At 39.7% G+C, this 23,865-nt stretch overlaps 1 protein-coding gene across 6 annotated transcripts in view; it reads left to right on the top strand.

Annotated features, from left to right (window-relative positions):
• GLI3 (GLI family zinc finger 3) overlaps window positions 1-23,865 on the top strand; it is a 580,106-nt gene that overhangs the window by 345,381 nt on the left and 210,860 nt on the right. For 5 of the 6 annotated variants that reach the window (XM_060247667.1, XM_060247672.1, XM_060247670.1 and 2 more), the window contains one exon: window positions 7,325-7,567. In XM_060247667.1, the coding sequence (XP_060103650.1) occupies window positions 7,325-7,567 (243 nt within the window). Of the gene's footprint in view, window positions 1-1,983; window positions 2,084-7,324; window positions 7,568-23,865 lie in introns of those variants that run through there. The other variant, XM_060247673.1, reaches the window with a different exon arrangement.

The following is a 23,865-nucleotide window of genomic DNA, read 5'->3' as shown; positions in this document are numbered from 1 at the left end:
TGTAGCCTCAATCATTTAAAAAAGGGCCTGGGAAAGAAAAGCAAACTAAGTTCCCCCCACCCCCACATTACCTAGGTGGAAAAATAAAAGATAGGGAAGGCATTGTGTTTGGGCAATCCAAAGAGTACAAAAAAAAAGTATGAGAAATTACTGATAAGTTGAAAATCCATTATAAAGACAAATATATGTCTATACATTTTTATTGTTGTTAGGTCCGATAGTATAGACTAGCAGTAAAGTGCAAAATGTTTGCACAATGCTTAAGCATCACACATAAAGAAAGTTCAATGCTTGCTATCCAGCCCACTGTGATAATTTTGATTTATATGCTCATGACGGCCTGGGAATCTGTGTTTTGTGAGGGCTTACATCAAGAAAAATTTCTTCATATGGCTGGAACAAAGACACTGGTTAGAAACTTAATTTTTCATTATAGTATATTAAACTTTATGGCCGGATCCTCTACGTGTTTGCTTGGAAAATAAGCTCACTGATTTCAACAGAATTTATTTCCAAGTTGGTGTGTAGAAGACTGGGGGGGGGGGGCGCTAATCACTGCAGAGTTTGAGGGGGGTGTTTTGTTTCCAAGGGGAGAGAAGTTGTTGAAGGGTTTTAAATGGACCCTTGATGTGGCCAAAAATTAGTGACTGGAGTTAATGAAAAACCAGAGATTCCAGTGCCATCTGGCCATGGCTTCCTTACATCATTCAAATAGTGATGTCCTTGGTCTCCAACCTTTTCTTGCATGTAGTAAATTTCTTCTTTATTAGTTATTAGTTATCTATTCTATTAAGCATCTTAACATTAAATTCCTTTGGGGTGGGTGCCCATCAGCCATTAAGTGCTACTTTGCTGGGAGAGACTGCTATTCTGCCTTCAGTTTGGTAATTTAATGATGGCGCGTTTCCTTAGTAAACCAAATTTAGAGTACTAGAATGCTTATCTTATATCCAGACCTTGAACATAAAAGGCATTTTATACCAGCAATTGTTCATTTAATGAGCAATTGCCGAGTGCAGGCCGGTTAAGGGATTGAGCTATATGCACCATTATTGCGAGAAGTATTCCGAAATACCAGAAATAGGACGTAAGCTCTGATCAGGGAGACTGTGAGCACGATTACCTTCTTTTCAAATCCTTCTGTGACACTGCGGGAGGAAAAAGGACTTTGAAACTTGAAAGGATAGAGCTTGCTTTCAACCTCAAAAGCTAGGAGGAAAGGGCTCTGAAATTTGCTCAGTATTCCCAATTCACCATTAGCCTGTTTCTTCCTTTAGCCTCAAGGCATTCTACGCTTTTTGAAAAGATGTTAAGAAATTCAGTCACAATAGAGAGCCTAGTTTTGAACATGTTTCACTCGGTCCATTGAGGTCTGGTCTTCAGCCTTTGTGTGGGGTGAATTGAGCTGAGCAGCTAGCTGGATGGGGAGAGGTGAATGAGCAGTCTCTACGCAAGTCACCAATTCTGGCAAAAGAAAAGATTACCCTTTCACTTCTTTTTTTTTTTAAGGAGAAGAAATTTACAATATGCATTCCTGTACAAGCCTGCCGGTGGCAATCTGTGGAGCAGAGCTCGCACTCAAGTCAATATGGAGCACTTTGGTTTATAGCAACTCTTGTTAAGTTTGCCTTGTAATTGAAGATGCTGTTGACCTTGCTCGAAGACCGTTTGTAAAACCGTTTATTTAGCATAAACTGAAATAATAAACCCTCCTTCTCTTAAGGCCGATTGTGATAGGGTGACATTAGTTTGATTTAATGATTAGCCGGCCTGACCCCTCAGCTTGAGAGAGCGGCTTGAATAGGGAGAGTTCACTACCAAGCGCACAGGAAGAATACTAATGAGCTTGTTAAATTTAGCATGGCACCAACCAATTTTAATTCCTCTAATGGGAGAAGCGCTGCCTCTGAGAGAGAAGGAGGGAGGCAGAGTAAGAGAGAGAGAGAGAGAGAGAGAGGAAAGGAGGGGGAATGAGACAGAGAGAGGGAAAGAGGGGAGGAATGTCCTCATAAGCAGTAGCTAGTGAATTTCAGTCAAGGCAAGAGGGTTCCAGAGAGCAAGCCAAGGTCTTTTGGATTGAGTTGTAAGTACCTTGTATGTATGGCTTTAAAAAACAAACAAACAAACTCAGATAAGATACCCTCATTAATTGTCTGCAAGACAGTAATATTAATGGAGATATAATTATGTCATGTAATGTTCAGAGCATGCTTTCCGTATAACTTGAACTTTCTAGTGGTATTTGGGGCATTCCCTGTCCCCTGAACCAAAACATCCCATTAAGAACTTTTTTATCAGTGATATTTGTAAGTGGAAAAAGTTTTCCCTACTTTGAAATGGGGACATTTCTTGTCATATTTATATCTCGTCCTGAGCCCATTAGGGGAGGGCGGGATATACATATGAATAAATAAATAAATAAATAGATAGATAAATAAATGAGTGCGGCAGTGCTTTCCTTTTTTTTCCTCCTGAGAGGCACAGTGTAGCAGATTAGCTTGGTGACTGTATGCATCCCTGTTCTGAGTTCAGTGAATTACAAGTTCTAAATAGGTCTTTGGATAGGCAAAGAGTTCTGCAGATGAGCATCTCTGCTTTGTAAAATGTTGTGACAACTGTGGCCTTTAACTATGGTTCTGTATAATTTTCATGTATAATTCATTTCATATGTTCCTTGGGAGAACACAGAATTGGTTTGGTAATTTCTGTGTGTTTCTTTTTCTTTTTTGACAAAATAGCCTGCAGACAATGGCTTAAGTTTTGCGAAACTCAGAAATGCCTAGAAGCTACACTGTCTGATGTGGAAGTCTTTCTCTGTGTTCCGGGGCTGACATGGGGGGGGGGGAATACTCTGCACATACTCAAAGATACTCTGTTCTCCACCCAGCCTGCCAGTCTAGGGGGGAAACCTGACTCTCAGGGACTCTCTCTATGGGAGAGATGGTCCTTTTAATTGCCTCTTGACTTCGCTTGAGTCCTTCAAACAGGAAAAGGAAAACAGGAGAGAGTTTATGTCTGGAATGACAGAGGGTATAAATGTTCTGTCTGTGCTGTAAAGCTGAAGAAATTTGTGGAATAATGGAATTTTATGTGATTAACTAATATAAAACAAGCATAGTTGAAACACTTCTGGTCCTTTGATTTCCAGGTGGAATTTGACCTGTTGCAAGCTTTTTTATACAGCAAAATAGACATTTTCCTCCATTGACAGTAGAGAAGGCAATATCTTAAAACATAAGCAAGCAGTAACAGTTTGTTTTGTGTTTTTGGCTACAAGACTCGATTGGCAGATGCTGCCAGAGAAGTGGCTTGTTTGCTTACATTTTTGCTCTGGACCCCCACTTGTTGCCATGGCGGACTGTCTGTTTCTGTCAATAATTTGGCCTGGCACAGCTTGTCTGCACTGACTCTTAAATTTTATTGAACAATTCATCTGAAACAGAACAAGATTAGACAGCTTTCAACCTTTTGGCTTGCTGAAGTGGCTTTACTGCGCTTATAAGAGCCGGTGGAATTATTGCAAGAAAAGTTTTTCCCCCCTTCCCCCTTTCAGCGTGTAAAGAGTGATTTCAACCACTTGGCTATTTGTATTCTGGAGTGCGTGTACTGTCAAGTTTTTCATCTGCCCCCTTTGAAAAGCAAGTCTGTAGTGCTGGGCATGCAGCAAACTCTTCGCAAACGGTTTGTCCGTTGGAATTTCTCATTATTACAGAAATGCCATTGCACACAAAAGGGCAGGGCTAGTTGTCTTCTTGACTGGCAGCTGTTTGTGTATCACCAATAAATGGCATAATTTTCATGCTGGGAAAAATATACACGTTGTTCTTAGAGTGTTCTCTTCCTTACCTTGTGTACATACGTTTGTTAAAACCTAGTATTGTTTTATTCTCAACATAGTATAGTTCTGTTTGCAAGTTTTTCAAACAAGGCACATCTTTCAAAACCTTTCACTTAAGTCAGTGGAGTTTAACTCACATCATTCTGTATATTTGAGGGATGGGGGAGGAGGGGAAGATGATGAACTCTTTGATTAACGTGTTGCTTTGGTACTTTGGAGCAGCAAATTTATTTGATAACAAATTTATACCCCAGCATTAAGCAAATTAATTTGTAAACAAGTCCCATTGTTGGACTTGACTTCTAAGTAACTGTTACAGGTATGGTACAATCAGTACAAAGTAAATTACATTTCTAAACTGATATCTAAAAATACACATATTTTTAACACTTGTAAATTAAACACTCTGCTCCTTTATCTTAATTTAGTGTTCCAGTCTAAACTTGTCTCATTAAAGTGTCTGGAAGCATTCTGAACATAATATAGATTTCTCTTTTAAAAACTGCATCTTTCTTTCCAAAGTTTGCAGTAGGCTTCAACGGAACATAGTTACAGTGCTCTAGTTGGAAAGTGCTAAATGCTTAGTTTCTAAGAATTTTTAGGTATCAATTCATAACTAATTTATTTGTAAAATAGATGGAACCGTTTCATAGAAAATTGACTAAGCATCTGAAGGGGAAAAATGCTTTTTTCTAAAAAATATCTTCTCAAAATATTGTACAATGTTTCTGGTTCTGAGAGGTATGTGGAAGGAGAAATGAGGCCTGTTGTCTTTCAGCATTCTTAAACACTGATGGAATGTAATTTACAATTATATTTTCTTAAAATTTGCAGGCATTTCCGGTAACACTGAACTGTTCCAAGGGCATATCCCAAATCTTTTTCATCTTACATTTCCCCGTCATTGTAAGAACCTGAAGTACATCTGATGGGTTTTAGAAAAATAATACTGCAAGGAAGGCTGAATTAGATCACAAAAATCAGTCTCCAATCTGTGTTCTAGCAGATATAGAATGACATGTTAAAATTGAAGCTTTGACTTTATTGCAATTATGGGATAGTTCAAAAAGTTACCCCATCCGCCCCACCTCTAAAGTTTTTTTAGATATAATTTTTTCTGTCCTGAACATCTGATCCTAAAATATTCTTGGGCTTTCATTTTTTGTTTTCATGCCTTATAAAAAACACAGCTTCACATGCTTGGAGCTGCATTATTTCATATCCGGTCAGATCAATCTTATCCCATTCATATAAAATAAATAGGAAATTAAAACTATTTTGCACATTACATAGAGGAAACCTTGGGCATGTCACAGAGTACTGTAGCTACATGTACTGGAGCTACAGCTAATCATAGCTTGTGACTGAATATACTTATATGATAAGTATGTTTAAATTACAAATGTGTGTTCATTATTATTCATGCTTTACATTCCCAGCATACTCTTAAAGCAAGTAAGGTGTACATGCAACAATAAAATATGTGGGCTAGCCTGTAGAGAAGAATCAGAATGTTGGGGTGCAATACACGGATAATAACAGACATTGAAAAAACAACAGCTGTATAACTTTCAACATAGCTTTGCAGCAGTTGCTTGAGTAGATGAGGGCAAGTCATACTGAAATGCAGGGCTGATGACTGGCCCCTGGTATTAACCATGGGTGTGTTCACACACACTAAATATCACACTTTGCAACTGGATTTGTACTGTGGAAGAATGGCAAGATCCACTTGCAAACAGTCACCATGTACATGCACCTCATGTTTCCTTAAGAGCTTCTTTGAAAGTCAAAAGGGGAGGGGGAGGAATGGGATTGCACCCTGAAAGGCAGCTTGCTTGTAATGAGTGGGAAAATGTTGCTTATTTATGCACAGTACTCTATTTAACTATATGCCTGACTCCATTCCCATATACTAATTCCTAACTGGTACTATGCTGAGGAGCTGTTCTCTTCCTGTGCCTGAAAACCATTATACTGATGCTGGGAATACAGAAGTTGAATTGCCATAGTGGCAAACACAGTAAACAGTTTATGCTCAAGCAAGGCAGTTGAGAGAATTGCTAGCTGAGAGACTCCAGAGTTCAGGGGGCATATTCGGCTTATCCATAAATATATAAAAAGAAGTGATTCATTGGAGTTGTTGACATGGGGTTGGTGATAAAACTTTGTGTGTTGCCCCCAGAAAACAAGTGATTTCTCAAAACTTTATTGTAGAAGTAAATAAAGTTTTGAAAAATCACGTGTAAACACAGCAACAGCAATTTTTCTTCTGTTTCTGTATTTTTTAAGTTTCACTGGGTATAAAACAAGTGATGATGCTCTAATCCTTATATATTTCTGAATGTGTGCGGATGAATCGTATACATGCATCTTTAAGAAAAACGCACTTAACAAAACTAACTAGAATCAGCAGCCTGGATTTTGCAGATCTATTCTGCTAGCAGAGGTGCTTTTCTCTGATGGAAAGCTTTACAGGATCTGCAGAATCCAACCCAACATTTTAATCATCAAAACTTTTAAAATATTGTACTAATACTATTTAGATATTTTTTCTCCTTACGTGAAATAAACCAGTTCTACACTAATGTTGAAATTATATTTTCCTGGTGAAGTATAGGAACTTTGAAAGCTTGATCTACTGTTCTTTCTTTCCCCAGTGACAGATCAACTGTTCTTCTTTCTTTCCCCAGTGACAGAGTTTGGAGCGAGGAGAGATAACACTAGTTAGAGCTAACAGTTTAAAATGTATTATAGGTCTCTGCATTTCTTAGCTTAGGTAGGTCATGTTGTTTACACTCTCTCACTCTGTGCCTGTGTGTGTGCACGAACGCACACACACATGCACACACATTCACAGGCAGACCTGTAGCCTTTTAAACTGCTAGCTCTAACTGTTACACTTTACAGCACCCAAGGCATAACAGCCTTCACATGTCCTAGGAGCTTTCTTAATTTTAATAGTTGCAATCTCCATTTAGTTGAGAGGAGTTGTTCTCCTTCTAGCAGTGCATCTTTGTGGGTGTAATGGAACATGTGCTGGCCAAAACAAAGCATCAGTGGGTGGCTAGGATTGATTTAGTTTCTGCCAGCAAAGTTCACCTTCTGCGATTTGTGACAAATTGTTTTCTCCCTTCTGGTCAACCAGCACAAACTTCCAAGCCTCCTTGTCCCAGAAGGTAGAAAATAGCAAGCCTGTATCCATTCCTTATACGATTAATGGCCCCACTGGTAAATGCATCAGTGAATGGGGAGATGATGATCTACTGCACAACAGCCACTCCTACGAACAGTTAGCTCCCCCTCCCACCTTTTAGATCCAGAGACATTTTTCAGAAGCGCACACGTGCCTGTTGTTGCAAACTTGCATTGCAGTGTTCAACATGCTAAAGGGCAAAGAAAACACAAACTTTATTTGCTACAGCCGAATTAAAAGTTTCTCTTCCTCTTGTCCCCCTCCCCAACCTTTCCTTTTTCCCTCTCTAGAGGATGAAAGTCCTGGACAGACCTATCACAGAGAGAGAAGAAACGCAATCACAATGCAGCCACAGGGTGGACAAGGCCTCAGTAAAATCAGCGAAGAGCCTTCGACATCTAGTGAAGAAAGGGCCTCATTAATCAAGAAGGAGATCCATGGATCTATATCGCACCTTCCTGAACCTTCTGTACCTTACCGCGGAACAGTCTTTGCCATGGACCCCAGGAATGGTTACATGGACCCTCATTACCGTGAGTAACACATTATAGAAGGCAAGATTAGGATTATCTAGAAGCCACCACCTTCACTTGCATTTTTAATTAGCATTGCTGCAAGAAGGATTTTGTTTATAATGTTTTAAAATATGCTTGTGTTAAAATATTTTTCTGTTTAAAAACTGAAGATAATAAGAGTGGGGAAGAGAGGGGAGGGACTTGTTATGTTATGCTGTTAAATCCTCAGGAACTTCTCATAAACAAGACCAATTAGAATGAATGGAAGTTTTGTCACATTGCACTAATGTGTAACTCCCACCTGTTTCCTTGGAGCTCACAGAAGTTCCCATCATCTTTGCAAATATGGAATGCTAACTCTTGCTGGTTCGATTTGCTAGAGATTAAGTAGCATATTGTGGAGTAGCGTGGCAGAGAAAGAGAAATGATATGAAGTATGAACTAGAAAAAGTATTCAAAGCTAGAAAAAGTTAACAAAATAGGGGAAAAAGTATTCTTTATGGCACTGCTTTTAACAGTAGCACCACAAGATGGTGAAATGCAAGGATCTGTTTGTTTTCTCCACAGTAGCTAGAAAGGGAGAACGTAAATGGATTTAAACTTTGAAATTCCTGATCAGATACCAATAAAGGGTGAGAAATTAAGTGACACTTGAATACAGATGTGCAGACAGGCTTCTTCATTGGCAAAAGAGGGAGTTTTAAAGCAATTTTTTCATCTGTTTCTAGTTTCCAAGGGAGGGGGGTAGAAATCATTTAGTTGGGTAGTAATGAGGCACATCTTGAGGTAATGAAGCACATCTTGAGGTATCAAAGTCTGAGCCTTTTGATTATAGATTTATCAGCTAGTCAGAGTATGTGCCTGCCATTTAACCTTTCAGTCTCTCATAGCAGATGATAGACTACAACCCATGAGAAGGGGCCAGTCTGGGTCTTGTGCCTCAGACTTGCCACCCCCTCTTTTTTTCAATGGCATTCAGAAATGTTAGTGTTTTGAGGCAAAAAGTCGTTAGCCCAGATGACTGATTAGTGAGGACAGCTGATTAGTGCATTTTTTTTTTTTTGGTAAAGAGTGCCAGGGATAAAAGCTAATTTTATCCCTTCATTAGTTGGGTTAGCAGCAAAGGAGAATGTTCACTCATCAGGGTGCAGATCAAAGTGTGTCTTACACACAAATGTTAAGTCTCACCCGAACTGCCTTTATTTAAAACAGAGTCTGATTGATAATAAAGATGGAGTCTGGTAAGGAAAGGGAGCATTAGTTTATATTGGCTTCAAAAGGAAAGTTTATGTGCCACAGATATTTTCACATTACATACTCCAGCTGTGTTCTGAAGTGAGTGCCAGTAGTTTCTGTGAACACACTAGAAGCATTCTGCTTGTTTCTTTTGAGCTCTTCTGCATGGAATCCCCTCACCTCTTGAATGTTTTGAAAACATTTTTTAAAAAAGCATCTTGTGTTCAAAAAAACATGTGCTATTGCTTATACATGGATCATAAGCATAACTCTGTGCCTGGTTATCGACAAGTAAGTCCCATTTACTTCACTGGGACTATGATTCTGCTAACTGGGGAATTAAGTGCCACTGAATGAAAAGGAACTTAATTCCAAGGAACTGGAATTAGAGATGGCAAAATTAACCAACAGCAAAGCTACAGCTCTGAAGTAGAACTCTGTCAAACAGCTCTGTCAAGTCTTGTAGATCCTGCACCATTTGTATTGATTTATATGCTTTGGAGTAGTTTTCAGGGAGACTGTGGCAGAGTGTTAGGCTTAAGGATTGTATCCAACATTTACATGCCATCATGTCATCTGGCAGTGATTCTTTCAAAAACACTCTTCATAGCAGTGAAACGTAAATGTGTTTTAAGTTTATTGTAGACATCACAAATGCTACTTGGCCCCCTTGACTTTTTGCTCTGCCTACTCCCAAACAAGCCACTGGTATCACAGGTGACAGTTCATAATATGGCAAGTGTACAGCCTGAGACTTCAGGTGATTTTATATAACGTGCAAAAAGCATTTGTTGGAGCACAGTTCCCCAAGGCCCAGTATTTCATTTAATGGGTTATAAAATTATGTATTGGCTTGTTATGTTACCCAGCTTCCTTCTGGGCCATATACCACAGTTACCCATACAATGCACATGAAGGGGCAATCATGTGAGTTAAGAGCCTTTAAACAGTACCCTGAGTGACATTTAACTTTTCACAGGAACTGTTTTTTTCAGGTTCTGTGACCTGTATAAACTGGGAATGCTACAAATTTCACCATGGGTGCATATGATTGGCAAACTTACTGCGTTTGAAGGTGTTGATCAGATGCAAGTTGATCATCTGATCTGTTAAGTGCTTTCCAAGCAGCTGCAAATGCATGCCAAATTGGTTTGCATCGAGTTTTTGCAAAACTGTGCATTCACAACAGAGCTACCAATTCAAACTGAAGGGCAGTCAGTAGTGTTGCTAAGGTCTACTTAGAATAGATGAAAACCAAAGGGTAGGATTTTATTGGAACACAGCATTTGTTTCTGACTAAGCGATATGATTTGTGAGTGACCTGTCTATTTAAACAATTGTCAGCTGCATGGAGCAGTTACACAGCGAGGATGGGGGGTAGTAGAATTAAAATCAAACTGTGTGAAAGTAAGCATGTGCAAAATAATGAAGTGTACTATACAGCGTTGTAGAAAGGAATACAGCAAAGCAGCCTGTCAGCAACTAACAAATAGACTGATGAGCTGTTGAACTAATAGATTGATCATTATTGGCAAACCAGATACAAGCCAAGCCACATGTGTTGAAGCATCCCTAGTATAAACCAGTGCTCATTAGGTAACTTCTGCCCCCTTAAATTAACTTGTGAGGACATTTTATAATTGTTTCTTGTGGCTAATATTGCCATACCCAGACAATTAGCACCTTTTCCCTTGCTGTTGCGAATTCAGTGGATTAAAGATATTTCAGAGAGTGTCCAAAGTTGAACCCCAAATGCGTATGAGGTAGATAAAAAAGAATGCTAGAGCTTTCTTCCTTACATTTCATTAAATCCTTCAATCATTATGTACCAATTAATTAGCAATTATTAATATATAAGACACATTATTTTCCCATGTACATGTATCAGGTTTCTAGATGAAAGAAAAGGGTATCTTGCTAACTAAATGGTGGGGGAAAGAGAGATGCATTTTAATTCTAATTGGCAAATATACTGATGCTAAGTTAACTGTATGCATCTAAGATCTCCTTTTTTCTATACCTTTGTTGGAACGGCTGCCTCAGTTTCCGCCATTACGCATTAGAACTTTGTCCATGTGGTTGATTTCCTAATTTGTTTATAAATCATGGAAGCAGTGCCTATCCCCTTGGGAAGCTTGTTGCTTGTGTTGTTTGTAAACATGCCAGAAAACTAACCCACATGGGCAGATGTCCTTTATACCTACTATCATAACTTCAGAGGGAGCAGACTTTAGCTGCATTTTTTAGTCAAGTGAGTGAACTTAAATCTATCAAGGTGATTTGTGTGACGATTAGAATACCAAATTATGTAATTGCATTGTGGCCTTCTTGTAGGTGCTCAGGAACCCTGAGCTGCATAGGTTGCCCTTTCTCCTGGTTTGTGTCTTGGCAATTTTGGTAGACATTTGGTAAGAAGAGGTTGTATTTCTTCAACATAGCTGGGCATGTGGAGAGCCCTAGTAATTCCGTCATTCTCTGTGGTTGGAAAATGTGGCCTTTTCAGGATGTTTCATTTGTGCTTCTAAATATATGCCCTCATTGTACTTAAAAGTGCGGGCAGCCTTCCTGTAATAAAAAAAAAATTAAAAGAACATCATTTCTGTCTTACTTTTTTGGAAGGTGGAATCTGTATATTTTTATTGCCTCCCCTCTCCCAGCTTTTAAGTTAATCATGTTTGGAATGCATGTCCACTTGGGGAATTGCAATTGTTAGGAAGGGCTTGAATGCTTTTCATTTATAAATGTAGGCAAGTGAGTCTTTGCCTATTATGGGTGTGTGCTTTTTAACAAAAAAAAGACTGATACACGTTATCCTAAGACCCTGTGGGTCCAATAAACTTCATCAGTGAGTAGGAGGACAATATCCTGACTCAAAAGCACATAGCTGAGATTGTATTTGGAGTACATGTGTTATTCAAGACAGCAGTTGCTTAGCATGTAGCCAGAGTTCTGCAACGAATTCTCATGGACTTACCCAGATATAAAGGCCTATTTCATACCAAGTGGCAAACTTGTACCTGGGCTATACCGCTTGAGACTGAAGGTAGAGGATCACATGACATAATGCTCCCATGAAAAAATTCATTCACAGAGCATATTACAGTGAAGTCCTAAGTAGAATTACACCCTTCTAAGCCCATCAGCTTAGGTTTTCAATGTTAGCCTGTCAGGGGACTCTCTAGCCAAGAACCATTTATTTTGGTTTTCTGTGTGACAGTCAATGTTCCCTCTAAGGTGCAGAGACTTGTGAGCAAAAATTCTACTTTCTGAGCTACTGGCATTACAATTTTGAGCTACTGGCATTAAAGTTGTAAGCTACTGCATAAATTATTGTGCTCTGGGACCATCTTTCCTGAGCGAAGACAAAAATCCGTGAGCAGGAGGCTAAAAAACTGTGCGCTAGCTCACGCTAACTCAGCTTAGAGGGAACACTGGAAACAATAATGTTTTCTTAGGAAGGAGCAGTCAGTCACATGAACTCCCACTTGGAAACTGGTGTAGTACAGCCTATGTATAAATGAAAACTAGGCATTAGGCAGTTTGTGTATCTTTTACAATACAAGTGGGTGTGGCAATGCGCTCTTCTAGGGCAAACTGTGAGAGAGATTTCCAAGAAAAGGAATGGGTAGTTGCTCTTAATTTTATCCTGGAACCAATTAGAAAACTGAAACAGAACAGAAGCAAACCATTAAGTGATAACCTGTTGTGTTAAACTGATGCAAAAATTTTCAGTAGGATTGCATTGTAGTAACACATTATTTCAGGAGCCGTGTTTTTGACTGTTTTTATCTGGAAAAGATCCACCCCCCACAAAAAACCAACAACCACATTTTCAGGCACATTTGGGATGTCACTATCCTTTGTCCTTGTCTCGTTCTTGACTCTTGAGTTTGTGTGGGGAAGCAGGGAACACACAGCCCTGCTCCGGAGATGCCAGTGCAGAATCCAGAAAAAAGAGCCACTGTGAGGAGCCCTGCAGAGAAGGGAGGCAAGTGCTAAGTATGGAATCGGAAAATTTCCAAATGTGCCCACTGTAGATGAGAGTTTGAACCTGATTGTCTTGATAGTGTTTGTAGCTTTTGGTCTTTTTTCATGGTTAAATATTCTTTTGCAACACAGAAATTAGTCAGATTTTGCCTTATAGCTGTAAATATCTTTTGAAGAGAGGAACTGTGTCTTAGAATTCATCAGGTTCTTTGGAACTTAGAACCATGAAGTTTATAACTCAAAGTGGGAAACTAGTAATTAAAATAAGGTACTCTGCACTCAGAGCTCTTTTCAAACATGGAATGGAATAATAGCATAGAAAATGGAATGAAGTTTTGCTAAAATAAGGTACCATTGTCGATTGGCTGTCTTTGAAGTGGTCAGACTTAGGGCAAATAACTGGGTCTTTTTGCCTTGGCCTGATCAACAGAGATTAGTATTTTGCTTATACTTCTAGGGTTTAGCCCATGTCCTCTACAACTCCAGCTTGAATTCCCAGTTCTATCAGTGAGCAGCAAGGTTCCTGGTTTGGAAATGCTCCATGCTTGGGTATGGTAGCCCAAAGCCCTGTCTTTTGTCCTGCTGGAGTTTCCCCTTGCAATATCCTTCCTTCATACTATGAGGTTTAGGCTTATAGCTGATAAAGCTGTATTGGCCATAACCTTAAGCCTAAATCTTGTAATACCTTCAACAGACCTTTTTTCTTTTGGGAGACCAAAAGAACTGTGGTGAATTAAACTTGTATTGCTCTTCTGTGCTACCTTGACTATTAATGTAGGTGTCAGTTTTTGGGATGCAGTTTAATAGGACCAGTTTAGATGCTTTTTACAATTTTTGTTTGTGATCTGAATAAAACACATGGTTTATTTTGGGTCACTTTCTACAGTCATAGGGAATTATCTGTTCATCAGAACAATGTCATACACAAATTTAGAGCAGCAAGTCTCAGTTATTTATGCAGTTCCAAAATGTATACTTCAGTGGTGTGCGGAAGTCCATGATCTGAAAGATTTTGTCATCACAGACAAAACTTACATGAATTTAGTAAAACACACAAAGGACTCTTTGAATACATCCTATTATTTCTACAGGTATAATTTCTGATAAAAGATTTGTTGAACTTTTGTAATCTAGAATACTGTAAACCAAGCAGTGAATCAAAGGCCATCCACTTCCCACTTCGCTGTTTGTGCTCTAACCAGTAAGTGAGAGAAGTAGTACAGTAAGAAACACTGCAAAGTTGTTTGCTTGTGGATGTTAATGTACAACAATCCCAAGTGAATCAGTTTTTAGACCAGGTATCAAATGTGCAGCCCATGTGCCTGATCCATACCTCACTGGCCACCATCTGCTTTCTTCTCCCTGTCTCCTGCTTTCTTTTTCGCAGCTTGCTTTGCCAGTGCTTTTTGTATTTTTCCCATGGGATTGAGGCAGCCAAGCAAAGCAGTCTCTCTTGCTCATTCCCTCTTCTCCAAGGGAGGAAGAGCATCAGCCAATGTAGGCACTTGGCTCTGTAGCAGTTGCACAGCAGAGCTACAGAGCTCAACTCCTCCACTGACTGAGGCTCCTACCCCCTCCTCCTCCCTTGTGGAAGGGGAGGGAAGAGGAAAAGAGTGAGAGACTGCTTTGTTCAGCTGCCTCAACTGCACGGAAGAAAAACAAAAAGCACCTTTAAGACCAACAAAGTTTTATTCAAGTTAAGAATTTTTTGCCTTGCTACACTGTGTGTGTGTTGTTAAGCTCATTTTGCCAGGGCTCTCCTGGGTGCAACAGGGTTTCCTCTCCTTTTCACGGTATTCATGCCCTCATGATCCAGTCTTTCTCAGTAGGAAAGCAATGTGAACTATTTCTTTTGCACTGTATTCATGCTGGGCTTGCCAGGTCCCAATCCCAGTGGGGGATTTCCTGGTTTTGCAGGCTCCTCCCATCCACCAGCCAGCTGGCTGGTGGGGGGAAGCCCTGCCCCAACAGCCACCATGTACCTTTTAATCTGTGCAGGCTTAAAAGAAGCCTGCAAACTAAACTGCCTGTGTTTTGAACTGTGTGTGTGTGCCTTTAAATCTAAACAAGAGGAAAGATGAATGGGTAGGGTGAATAGGCAGAGCCACATGGGTCTTCCCAGTGAGTGTGTGAAGTATGTGAGAAAGGAAGAGAAGTGAGCAGCATCCCTCTGTTTGTTTGGAGGAAAACTCCACTCCCTAGGCTGCTCTGCTTTAGTTTTCCTGTTAGTGTGAAGAAGTTGGCAAATGGTTACATTTAGCAACTTCCATGAGTAAATTGCCACAGGGAGATTACAAAACTGTGTGTGTGCTGTGTTTATTTGGCTGTTTTATGAGTGTGTGCGCATATTCACTTTCATTTAGTGGATATTCAGCTGCTGAGAGATGAGGAAATTAAGACCATATTCAGGGGAACTACACTGCTGTATTTTTATTTTTCGGAATAGGATAGTCTCTTGGCTCCACCCCCAAAGTCTCCAGATATTTTCTGAGTTGGCTTTGGCAATTCTAATTCATGCCCTCATGATCCAGTCTTTCTCAATAGGAAAGCAATGTGAACTATTTAGATGAGGAATAACAGCAAGCCAGTGAGGTGGATTAGGCTGAGAGTGTGTGTCCAGCATATTTCCTTTGTAGATTGGTTTTTTTGAACCTAGGCTCCCCAGATAGTAGGCTGATACTGACTGCTATATATTGCTTTCTGTCTGTTCTTACCCTGCCTTATAGGAGTTGCAGTTATTTTTCTGGGGAAGCCTATAGTTTTGTAGATAAACACATAGCCTTCAGTCTGTGTCATGGTGCCTTTCCATGTTCTTGACCAGCACACAAAGCAACTTAATGAAGAAAGCTCACAAAACCTAGGCATTTCATGTTTCTCCTTGAATCCCAGAGCAGAGATTGACCATGAGGTTTCTGTAATGAATGTCAATAAATCAAAAGTAGGTTTGCAGTTTATAGATACACACCTGAACAGCATACTCAAGATTGCTACAGCACATATATTCTCTGCAGATTTTGATGCAATAATTCAGAGCAAGAGGTGTCAGTTATTAGAGGCTGTTAAACAAAATATTGCAAGCATGCAAATGTTTTAAGCATGTTTTATTTTAAGTTAAAAATATTTAATTGTGTTTTCTGTGCCCTTTATAAAGTTTATATCTCTACTACCTGGCATTATATTTTATGACATACATGGCCCTGCTCGACAAGGTCTCATTTATGTCAAATCTGGCCCTCATAGCAAATGCATTTGACACCCCTGTCCTGTGACACCCCTGTGGGGGTCACAGCAGTCCTCTAGCTTGGTGTTCGGAATGGCAAGAATCACTTTGGAAATAGGTACATTCCTCAGTGGCATGTGAATATTGTTTCTGCAAAACATCTTCCATCTTTGTAAGTAGCCTTAGAAACAAAACATGTAGGGACTTTATAAGTCCCATACTATATTTACATTTCTAATATCTTAATTAATCTTCAGGCTTTTATTTGCCCCCATGAGGTCTCCTCCTCTGTGCTGATTAGCATGTTTCCATTTAACTTAATTTATTTCCTTGTGAATGGGATCTGACATTACATTGCAAGGATGTGATGCTTGAAAGTGGAAAGCGTTTAAAATATTTGACTTTGGTTTGTTTGGCCTTTTTTTGTTAAATAGAAGCAGACATAGCACTGGGACTTCATATTTGATTTTTCAAAGTTGTACTGGAGTCCTATGAATTAGTTACATAGGATAAGTACAACAGCTAGATTTGAGTCCAGTAGTAAATTAGAGATCGAACAAGAATTTCAGGGTATAAGTTTTCAAGAGTCAGAACTCCCTTTGTCAGATAAATACAAGGTTTTCTGTGAAAATTGGAATCATTTTGGCTTTTGAAATATTTATGTAAGGAAATAGTCTTGAAAATGGGTTCAGGTGGGTGGCCTTGTTGGTCTGAAGGAACAGAACAAAGTTTGAGTCCAGTGGCACCTTTAAAACCAACGAAGTTTCATTCTGGGTATAAACTTTTGTGTGCATGCTCAGAATTAAACGTTATTAGTCTTGCAGGTGCCACTGGACTCAAACTTTAGTTCTGAAAATGATTCACAATTAAAGCTTTAGGTTTGGATCCTAAGGTACCTTTCCTTTGGTGCAGCAGCTGCTCCTCCAATGGTACATCCTTTCCTTGTAGAAGATAGGATTGGAAGACTTTTGTCCAGGGCTTGCTACGTAGAAAAAGCTCAGCAGGAGCTCATTTGCATATTGGGCCACACCCCATGACATCACCATTCTTTCACATAAGGCTTTTTGCATAGAAAAAGTCCACCAGGATCTCATTTGCATATTAGGCCACACCCCCTGATGTCAAGCCAGACAGAACAGCATTCCTGTGTGTTCTTGCTAAAAAAAAAACAACCCTGCTTTTGTCCATTTCCCCCTCTTGCTGCAGACTCCCAGTTTGCTCCTCATACTGTTTGTTTGGCCCCACTGACCCACAGGAGTACAACATGGGAGGTGGGGGTGGACAGAAGGCTGCAGTGAGAAGGGAGAAAGCAGGGAAATAGCCTTACTCTAGTGCAACTCCGCTTTCCTCTGCTTAGGACCCAAGTCTTAGTTTTTGATGCAGCCCTTTCGCTTGAGAAGTGATTCTCTTCCCGTCATTTGATTTATGCTTTTAAACTCTTTTCAGTTCTGACCAATTGTATAGCTGCAAAAATGCTTACTTCTGAAAAGCTGTGATATAGTATTTAGCTCTTTTTCATGTACCCTTTCAGCCAGTCCAGTTTATGTTTTCAAAGACTTTGAATCAGAAAAAACTATTTAATGACACAGATTCAGTCAAGGACTGCAATCACAGACACTCTCACCTTTGCTTTTATTTATTTTCCATCCTTTTCAAGAAATCGAAGAGCCAGAATTGGAGGTTGAGAATATTATGTGGGTGGAGTTCCTATGAAAGACCAGAACAAAACAAACTTACCTGCTTGGTAGGATAAATGGGAAAGTTTTCATTTCATACTTAGAGCTTATACACTCATTCACATACCATATATGAATATGCAGGTAGCTTTGGCCTTCCTTTATTATCTATTTAAATGGCTATATGTAGTGCATTAACCGGTTGACCATAATTGTACCTGGCCAGCACTTTGTCTGCTGACAGGTGTAAAAAGTGTTTCAGTAGTCAGATAATTTGGTTTTTTTTTCTTCACAATAATAAATGTTTATTCTTTACATAAAATAATTACAAAGTGTCAACAATTTAGCATACCTCAGGTCTGACATATGAAAATCACAGTAAACAAGGACAAAACAAAAATTAAATACAGATCAAAAATAGATCAGTTTTTTGTATAATGAATTGTTAGATACAATGTCATATTCAGTTAAATATTTTACCAGAGGAAACCAGACAGCTGCCACACAATGGTCATATTGCTCAATCGAAAAATCAAAAGAATTGCGTGCAATTTTATTCAGAACAAACAATTCCCACAGCCTATGAAACCATTGATCTAATAAAGGTGGAAAAGAGTTTACCCAGTTTGCAGCTATCGTCATTCTAACTGCTGCAATCAAAATATTAATTAATTCAACAGTACCTTTGTTAAACTCATGGTCTTTCCAATTGTGTAAAAGATATACATCAAGTTTTAGAGGGAGAAAGTAGCCTGTATTGAGTTTGATCTGAAATTGGATTTGTTTCCAAAATTTTGAAATATGCTTACATGTCCACCATCCATGTATAAATGAAGCAACCTCACCACAATTTTTAATGCAACTAGGTACAATAGAAGGGACAAATTTATGTAACCTAGCTGCAGACCAATACCACCTTATAAGAATTTTTACAAATTGGAATTTAATATTAAAAATATTAGATTTGTTACCATATGAGGACCAAATTCTGTTCCACTGAAAGCTGTCGATATGTTTATTAATGTCTTTGACCCAACTAGCCTGATAGTTTAGAGGTTTAGTTTCAGATGTATTAAGCAGAACTTTGTATAATTTGGATAACATACCTTTAGAATCACCCTTCAAGTCCTTGAGCAAAGCCTCAAAAGCTGTTAAGGGGCGAGTACGCATTACTTGAATTTGAGGGGAGGAAAACATGTGCTTAATTTGCAGGTATTGAAACCAGTGAATTTCCAAACCTACCTTCTGTAAAAATTGCTTGTCTAAAAACTCATTTTTGTGCAGAAAGTCGATAAAACAGTTACAACCTGTCACTTTCCAGTCAGATAATTTGTTGTTAAATGATATAGGATTGTGTAGACTGCCCATGGCACTTCCATCCAAAATTTTCTAAATCATCAAGAAAAATATTTTGTGAACTGGTCTACACTGGTTGTCCTTGTTCAGGAAAGCATTCAAAATAGATTGAATAAACCAATTGAAGTTCTTTAAACTTGTTTATTTTCCTGCAGGCACCAATCATAAGACCCATATTCTTCTGGTTGCCTAGCAAACCCCACAATGGTTTCTGAGATGAGGGCATTCATTTCTTAAAGGTGCTGTCTCTCCTTCTGTTATGGGGGGGGGGATTGTTAACCCCCAATATATTTCCCATTTATATTTCAGATTTTTCTGCAAACCTGGGGCTTTTCTCAGATTTATAAAAAGATCTGTCTTGGTCAGTTTCTGGATTTCAGTATCTGCAGATGGAACTATGATAAAGATTAGTTGAATTGTGATCTCTCTCCCTCCCCCCCTCTTTCTCCACAGTCTGTTTCATGTATCTTAGCACTGTTGTGTGGGAAAAAGCATTAAAACTATGTTTCCACATTTGGCACTTATAACATATATTCCCTTACACAAGACATACCTTTTTTGTTGGGTTCACATTTGCTGGAAGGCCATGTTAAACGGGCATTTGAGCCTGGGTCTCTCAGATCCTAAAACGATGACCCTAATCTGTTACAATATCATCTACCCATGGATTTATCTTTTTTTAAAAAAATCTTTGGAACTTGCGCAGCAGGCAAAAAAACCCCAAACCCTACAACTTTCAAGTATAAAAACTGAAGCTCTAAAAACCCTGCAGATAGAAAACTAGCATAGCCGGGATCAGATTGGCTTAGAACTTTTCACTCTGATATGCTATTTTTTTTCCCCAGGGATCTGCTACCTTGAATAACATTTCTTATGGGATCCCTCCCCCTTTAGTTTGCCTCCATGTTAATAGGTCTGTCAGTAAATTAGGATCTTGGGCTAAACATTGCAGTTTAATTATACTGTGTAGCTTATTGTACATACACAATGGAAATAATTTTGAGGGAGTAACTGGAGCCAAGCAGAGCACCCACTCCTGTTCTTGCTGTTATGGCTTAGCTGAAGGGAGGGATTAGACTTTTGTGATGTGTTGAGGAGTTGGGCAAAAGGCCCGATTACTGCCCCAAGTGCACTGCCCCACATCCTACCACTCAATGGGATCCTGACTGGGCCAAGTGCTAGGCTGCTGGGAGGTACACAATTCTCCAGTGGGACCTTCTCGGTCATGATGAGAGGGTAGAAAGCCTGTGGAACTAGCCAGCCCTTTAGATGCTGTATGCAGGGGTAGGGTTTTCCGGGACTGTGAGGAGCCTAGAAATGAGGAGGAGGAGAATGTCAGGCTGCTACTCTCTTCAGCTTAGAAGCCACACAACAAGAGAAAGCAAAGAGAATGACCCGATGCGGGGAGGAGGAGGGGGAATGTAAACTTCAGTCCTCTCCACATCTGAGGCATCTGCAGGGTGGAGGAAGGGACAGCTACAGCTTCTGGCAGAAGAGAGGTGGAGGGCTAAACATCTTTCCATGTCATGACCAGGCTGTGAATCTACAGCTGACTTTCCTTCCAGGCAGCCTGCACAGGCAATTAAATCAGTTTAAGACTTTTTCTTATAAAACATTTCTCCCTGTCAATTAAAATAAATAAGTAAGAAAGAAAGATTTGGTGCAGTCTGGAACGAACATTATATTGTATGCATGGTAAAATGAGATGTGGGAGACGGCGGCATGAGCTTCATACCCCATCCATTGCTTTATTGAAAGAGTAACAACTCCCATGGCCTAGAAATAAGGAATGGCTACATACATATACATTTATCAGCTGAAACAATGAGAAGTTTTGTGCAACAAGTGGGGTGATTGTTATTGGCTCTTTCTATAGAGATGGCTGAAAAAGCTTTTATTTTCTCATTTATTTATTTATGTAGGACATTTATATGTCACTTTGGCAGAGTTTTATTCAAGGCGGCTTACAAGTAAAAACAACACTGTAAAATAATAAAAACATCATATATTTTTAATATAAAGCATAGAAACAAAACAAAAAGTTAGGGATATCAGCCATTGAACACCCTGACAATGTGTATAAAGCAGACCTTATACTAGACTATAAAAAACACCCCAAAAGATGGAATGACTCAGTTTTTAAAAAAAAGTGTCTTCATGATGCCTAAAATGTGGCGCAGAGTGGTAAAGCTGCAGTACTGCAGTCTGAACTCTCTGCTCACAACCTGAGTTCGATCCGGGTGGAAGTTGGTTTCAGGTAGCCGGCTCAGGTTGACTCAGCCTTCCATCCTTCCGAGGTCGGTAAAATGAGTACCCAGCTTGTTGGGGGGAAAGTGTAGATGACCGGGGAAGGCAATGGCAAACCACCCTGTAAAAAGTCTGCCTTGAATATGTTGTGAAAGCAACGTCACCCCAGAGTTGAAAATGACTGGTGCTTGCACAGGGGACTACCTTTTCCTTTACCTTTTTAAAAAAATGCAGCATGGAAGGTACCAGGCAGTCTAAGAGGAAGGGCATTCTGAGGTGTGGTATCACTCTGAAGGCAGGGGACAAAGAGTAGGGCTTGGGGACAGGTCTTAAAGGGCAGACTGGACATTTATCAGTATGTGGGACTCTCTGTCACTGTAATCCTGTCCCCTCACTGAAAGGGAACAAGGATTGATTGGTGAGACGTTCCTGTGAAGGGATAAGCACTGTTACAGTAAGATTATATGTGCAGATTGGGAGAAAGGTACATCATCTAGAAACTTTTACCTACCCAGTTGATTTTCTTACTAGGAAAATAATTTCTGACCAGATCTCCAGGCTGCTAAATGGTTCATAGGAAGTTACAGCATGTCAAGGTGGGATTTCTTACCCAAAGGCAGGGGAGACAAGATTTGGAATCAGCCAATAGAAAACATTACTATTTTCCTATTTTAGTATACGTGCTTCTGGAGTGAGCATGAAAACATTAGTAAGATATGTAAAGCAAGTTGATCGGGCAAAGTAAGAAGAGGACAGATAGCTTCCCCTCAAATAAAGATAGCATTAGATATTTTGCCCAATGAATACTGAAGTCAAGTTTCAAGCAAAAGCTGATTTAAATGGTATTTGATTGGCCCGTGGAACTGTTTGCCACTGGAAGTGACAACAACCAAAGATTTAGGGATATCAGTAGCCATTAAAGAGGTGTGTCTGCTGCACCTCTGCTAATGCTCTGGTCTTTCTATCTCTAATTTTGACTTCAAAGGAAATCTTTGCTCCTATAAATTGGCACTATAGAGGCAGTGCAAGAGGACTGCATCTGATGATGGTTGTGCAGCCATTTTGTTTCTAGTTTATTCCCCACCCCCTTTTAATACAATTCTGTAGTAAGGGTTTTCTTGTTTTAAAGTTATCTCTGACATGCAGCCTTCTGATCTTGGCTTCTAGCAATACCAGACCCCCTATTTTCATGTCATCTCTGTGTAAAAAAACAAAACAAAAAAAACCCCCTTCAATAACTCTCCAAAATAAGAGGTTCGCCTCTCAAGGACAACTCCACATTGCAGATAGAGTATAATCCTTAACATTGTTTTTTTTCCCATCCCATCCCCCCCCCCTCCCCCTTATGCTTTCAAATAGCTGGGGACAGCAAGTCAAGGAGTGAGAACTCCCTTTGTTTCATGTAGTGTGCATTTCAGGGAACGAATGTAACAGAGCAGAAAATGAAGAAAGACATAAAAGAATCTCAGCTCAAGGAGGTCAGATCCATCACAGACTTAGCGTTGCCTTCAAAGATGCCTGGGACAGGTGGCAGTTCAAGACAATCAGAGGAGAAGCATCCGCTAATGCTGAGATAAGGGATTCTCACGGAATCCTACTATCTGGTCCCAGGTTGCTTTGATGTAACTCTGCTAGAGAAGACTTCTGGGAGCAGGCTACCCTCAGCAATAGGCTGCTATTCTTGATCCCTTTATAGGTCTCATTACAGTGGTTTTTGAGGATTAATTCTCTTTATGGTGTACATGGAAATCGTATTGTTGAAGGACCTACTATGGGACCTTGGTTCCACCTGTACAAAATAATATTCTTTCATTCTTCTGTTTTCCTGCTCTCTTTCCTCTTCTATGTTATCAGTGTTTGAATGCTAAAAACCCAATAATCTAAGCTTTTCTGCTTCCCCTCTTGGATTGTTACTGCAGTTTTTTGTTGAGCACAGCTTGAGCAGGTCTTTACCAGCACCAAACCTTTAGCAGGATTGCCAGCTTCTGGTAACGGCTTATTTAGCCTGCTGTTTTCTGCAGGGCACCCCCCCCCCCAGCTACTGTTTGTCCCACCAGATCACTCCTGGACAGTATCAAACAACAACAACATGGCACTGTATCTCTGAAGCAGTAAGGATATTTCTCTGTGAACACATTTGGGTTTGGATTTAATGTTGAGACAGGAATTAAGAGCACATAGTGGTTCCTGACCAGAGACAGGCATGTGTGACTGATTTTGTGCACATTTTTTTTTAATCCTGTGGGTTGGAGATGTAGGTTTGCAACCACATTGCAAGGCAGATAGGAACATGCAGCTTTGTGATGCAGAAGGAAAATTGTATCATGTGTTTTGCATTCAGATAGGTATCACAGCACAGGCACATCTGAAACCAATCTGCATGGGTGGTTCTCTACCTAGCAAAGCAATTTATCTACAGAAGCTTACTTCTCTCTGTGAAACTCTTTTGCTGGATCAGCATGGTTTGAGTATTTATTCTAAAGGTGTAAGATTGACTTTGATGGAATTTGCAGCATTTGATCAAAGCTGAAAATGGGTGAGTGTTACCTAAGTGGTATGGTCAAGAATTAGAATGGCTTCTGCTTCTACACAGT

The sequence above is a fragment of the Heteronotia binoei genome, chromosome 10, assembly GCF_032191835.1.
Source record: "Heteronotia binoei isolate CCM8104 ecotype False Entrance Well chromosome 10, APGP_CSIRO_Hbin_v1, whole genome shotgun sequence".
Taxonomy (NCBI): domain Eukaryota; kingdom Metazoa; phylum Chordata; class Lepidosauria; order Squamata; family Gekkonidae; genus Heteronotia; species Heteronotia binoei.
Note: the sequence above shows the minus strand (reverse complement) of the source record. Positions and strands in the feature narration are given on the sequence as shown.